Source organism: Cinclus cinclus, unplaced genomic scaffold, assembly GCF_963662255.1.
Source record: "Cinclus cinclus unplaced genomic scaffold, bCinCin1.1 SCAFFOLD_32, whole genome shotgun sequence".
NCBI classification, from domain to species: domain Eukaryota; kingdom Metazoa; phylum Chordata; class Aves; order Passeriformes; family Cinclidae; genus Cinclus; species Cinclus cinclus.
This window is the reverse complement of record NW_026912098.1, coordinates 794,382-796,284: the sequence shown is the minus strand read 5'-3', so window position 1 is coordinate 796,284 and position 1,903 is coordinate 794,382. Positions and strand designations below refer to the sequence as shown.

At 51.1% G+C, this 1,903-nt stretch overlaps 1 protein-coding gene across 1 annotated transcript; it reads left to right on the top strand.

Moving 5' to 3' along the window:
- Positions 1-660: 660 nt before the first annotated feature.
- Positions 661-1,425, top strand: LOC134057261 (olfactory receptor 14J1-like; the record flags this gene model as incomplete). The annotated part of the gene is made up of 1 exon (XM_062514259.1): positions 661-1,425. A coding segment is annotated over one exon (765 nt), but the record flags the coding sequence as incomplete, so codon positions are not given.
- Between the last annotated feature and the right edge of the window lie 478 nt (positions 1,426-1,903).

Below are 1,903 nucleotides of genomic sequence, written 5' to 3'. Positions count from 1 at the left end.
CCTGATTTTATAATCTACTGCTCAGGGTCACCTAGATGGAAAAATTGAACCTTGATATTCATATGTCTATTCAGGTTGAGAACAATAAAAACAGTTTCTCTCAGGTCTGAATAAACCAGGCAAAGAAAGAAATCAGCACAGGGTCCCTTACAGGCACCATCAGTGTTGCTTTTCCAACCTCCTCAGGGTTGCTCTGACTTTGCCATCAGAGCCTGCAGAGGCAGAGCTGGCCCTGGCAGTGCCCTGTGCTGGGAGGGGTCTGCAGGGCAGAGCTGAGCCCCCAGGGCTGGGCTGGGCTCTGGCAGCACTGGCAGGGCCCAGCCCTGGGCACAGGGAAGCAGCAGCTGGCAGGGAGAGCTCCAGGCAGCAGAGCCCTGGGCAGGCAGTGGGGGGAAAGTGACACCAAGCTGGGCTGGGATATTTCAAGTCATCTCCAAACCAAACTATTCCATGATTACTGTTCTTACAGATCCCCATGCCAAGACACAGCAAATGTCCAACAGCAGCTCCATCAGGCACTTCCTCCTGCTGGCATTGGCAGACACGCGGCAGCTGCAGCTCCTGCACTTCTGCCTCTTCCTGGGCATCTCCCTGGCTGCCCTCCTGGCCAACGGCCTCATCATCAGCGCCGTAGCCTGCGGCCACCACCTGCACACCCCCATGTTCTTCTTCCTGCTCAACCTGGCCCTCACTGACCTGGGCTCCATCTGCACCACTGTCCCCAAAGCCATGCACAATTCCCTCTGGCACACCAACAACATCTCCTACTCTGCATGTGCTGCTCAGCTCTTTTTCTTTACATTCTTCATTGGAACAGAATATTCCCTCCTGACCATCATGAGCTACGACCGCTACGTGTCCATCTGCAAACCCCTGCACTACAGGACCCTCCTGGGCAGCAGAGCTTGTGCCCACATGGCAGCAGCTGCCTGGGCCAGTGCCTTTCTCAATGCTCTGCTGCACACAGCCAATACATTTTCCCTGCCCCTGTGCCAGGGCAATGCCCTGGGCCAGTTCTTCTGTGAGGTGCCCCAGATCCTCAAACTCTCCTGCTCACACTCCTACCTCAGGGAACTTGGGCTCCTTGCTGTTAGTGCTTTTCCTATCTTTGGTTGCTTTGTGTTCATTGTTTTCTCCTATGTGCAGATCTTCAGGGCTGTGCTGAGGATCCCCTCTGAGCAGGGAAGGCACAAAGCCTTTTCCACCTGCCTCCCTCACCTGGCCGTGGTCTCCCTGTTCCTCAGCACTGCCTTTTTTGCCTACCTGAAGCCCCCCTCCATCTCCTCCCCATCCCTGGATCTGTCCCTGTCAGTTCTGTACTCAGTGGTGCCTCCAGCCCTGAACCCCCTCATCTACAGCCTGAGGAACCAGGAGCTCAAGGCTGCACTGCGGACACTGATGACTGCATGGTTTCAGAAACAGTGAACCTTTCCAATTTGTGCAAGTTGCCAGTTTCTCCTAGTCACTTGCAATATGAGTAATTTCTTGAGAATTCTTTTTTTTTTTCTTTCTTGCCGAAAGTTTTTACCTTTGTTTTAGTCTAATAATTTGTGCACAAAATCACGTCTATATTTGTGATATTTTTTTGTCTCTCCACCTTTTCTGTGGCCCCAGACTCTGTCCATGAGGGGCTCTGTTCTCTGTAGCTTTAAATGAACTAAAGGATCTCCCAATTTTTTTTCTTTTTAATTAGGGATCTCATTTCTTTGGAGCTTCCTTCTGCTCCCTTCTCTAGAGCTGCAGCAGCAATATCTGTGTGCAGAGGTGGGGGCAGGTCAGGGGTGGCACAGCAGCTCGGCTCCTGATGGCCACACCATTCCTCATCCATTAATATTTTTACAGCAAAAAAAACTTTACACTACTCTTAAAAAAAATACTATATATATACAAGTCATACTAAAAT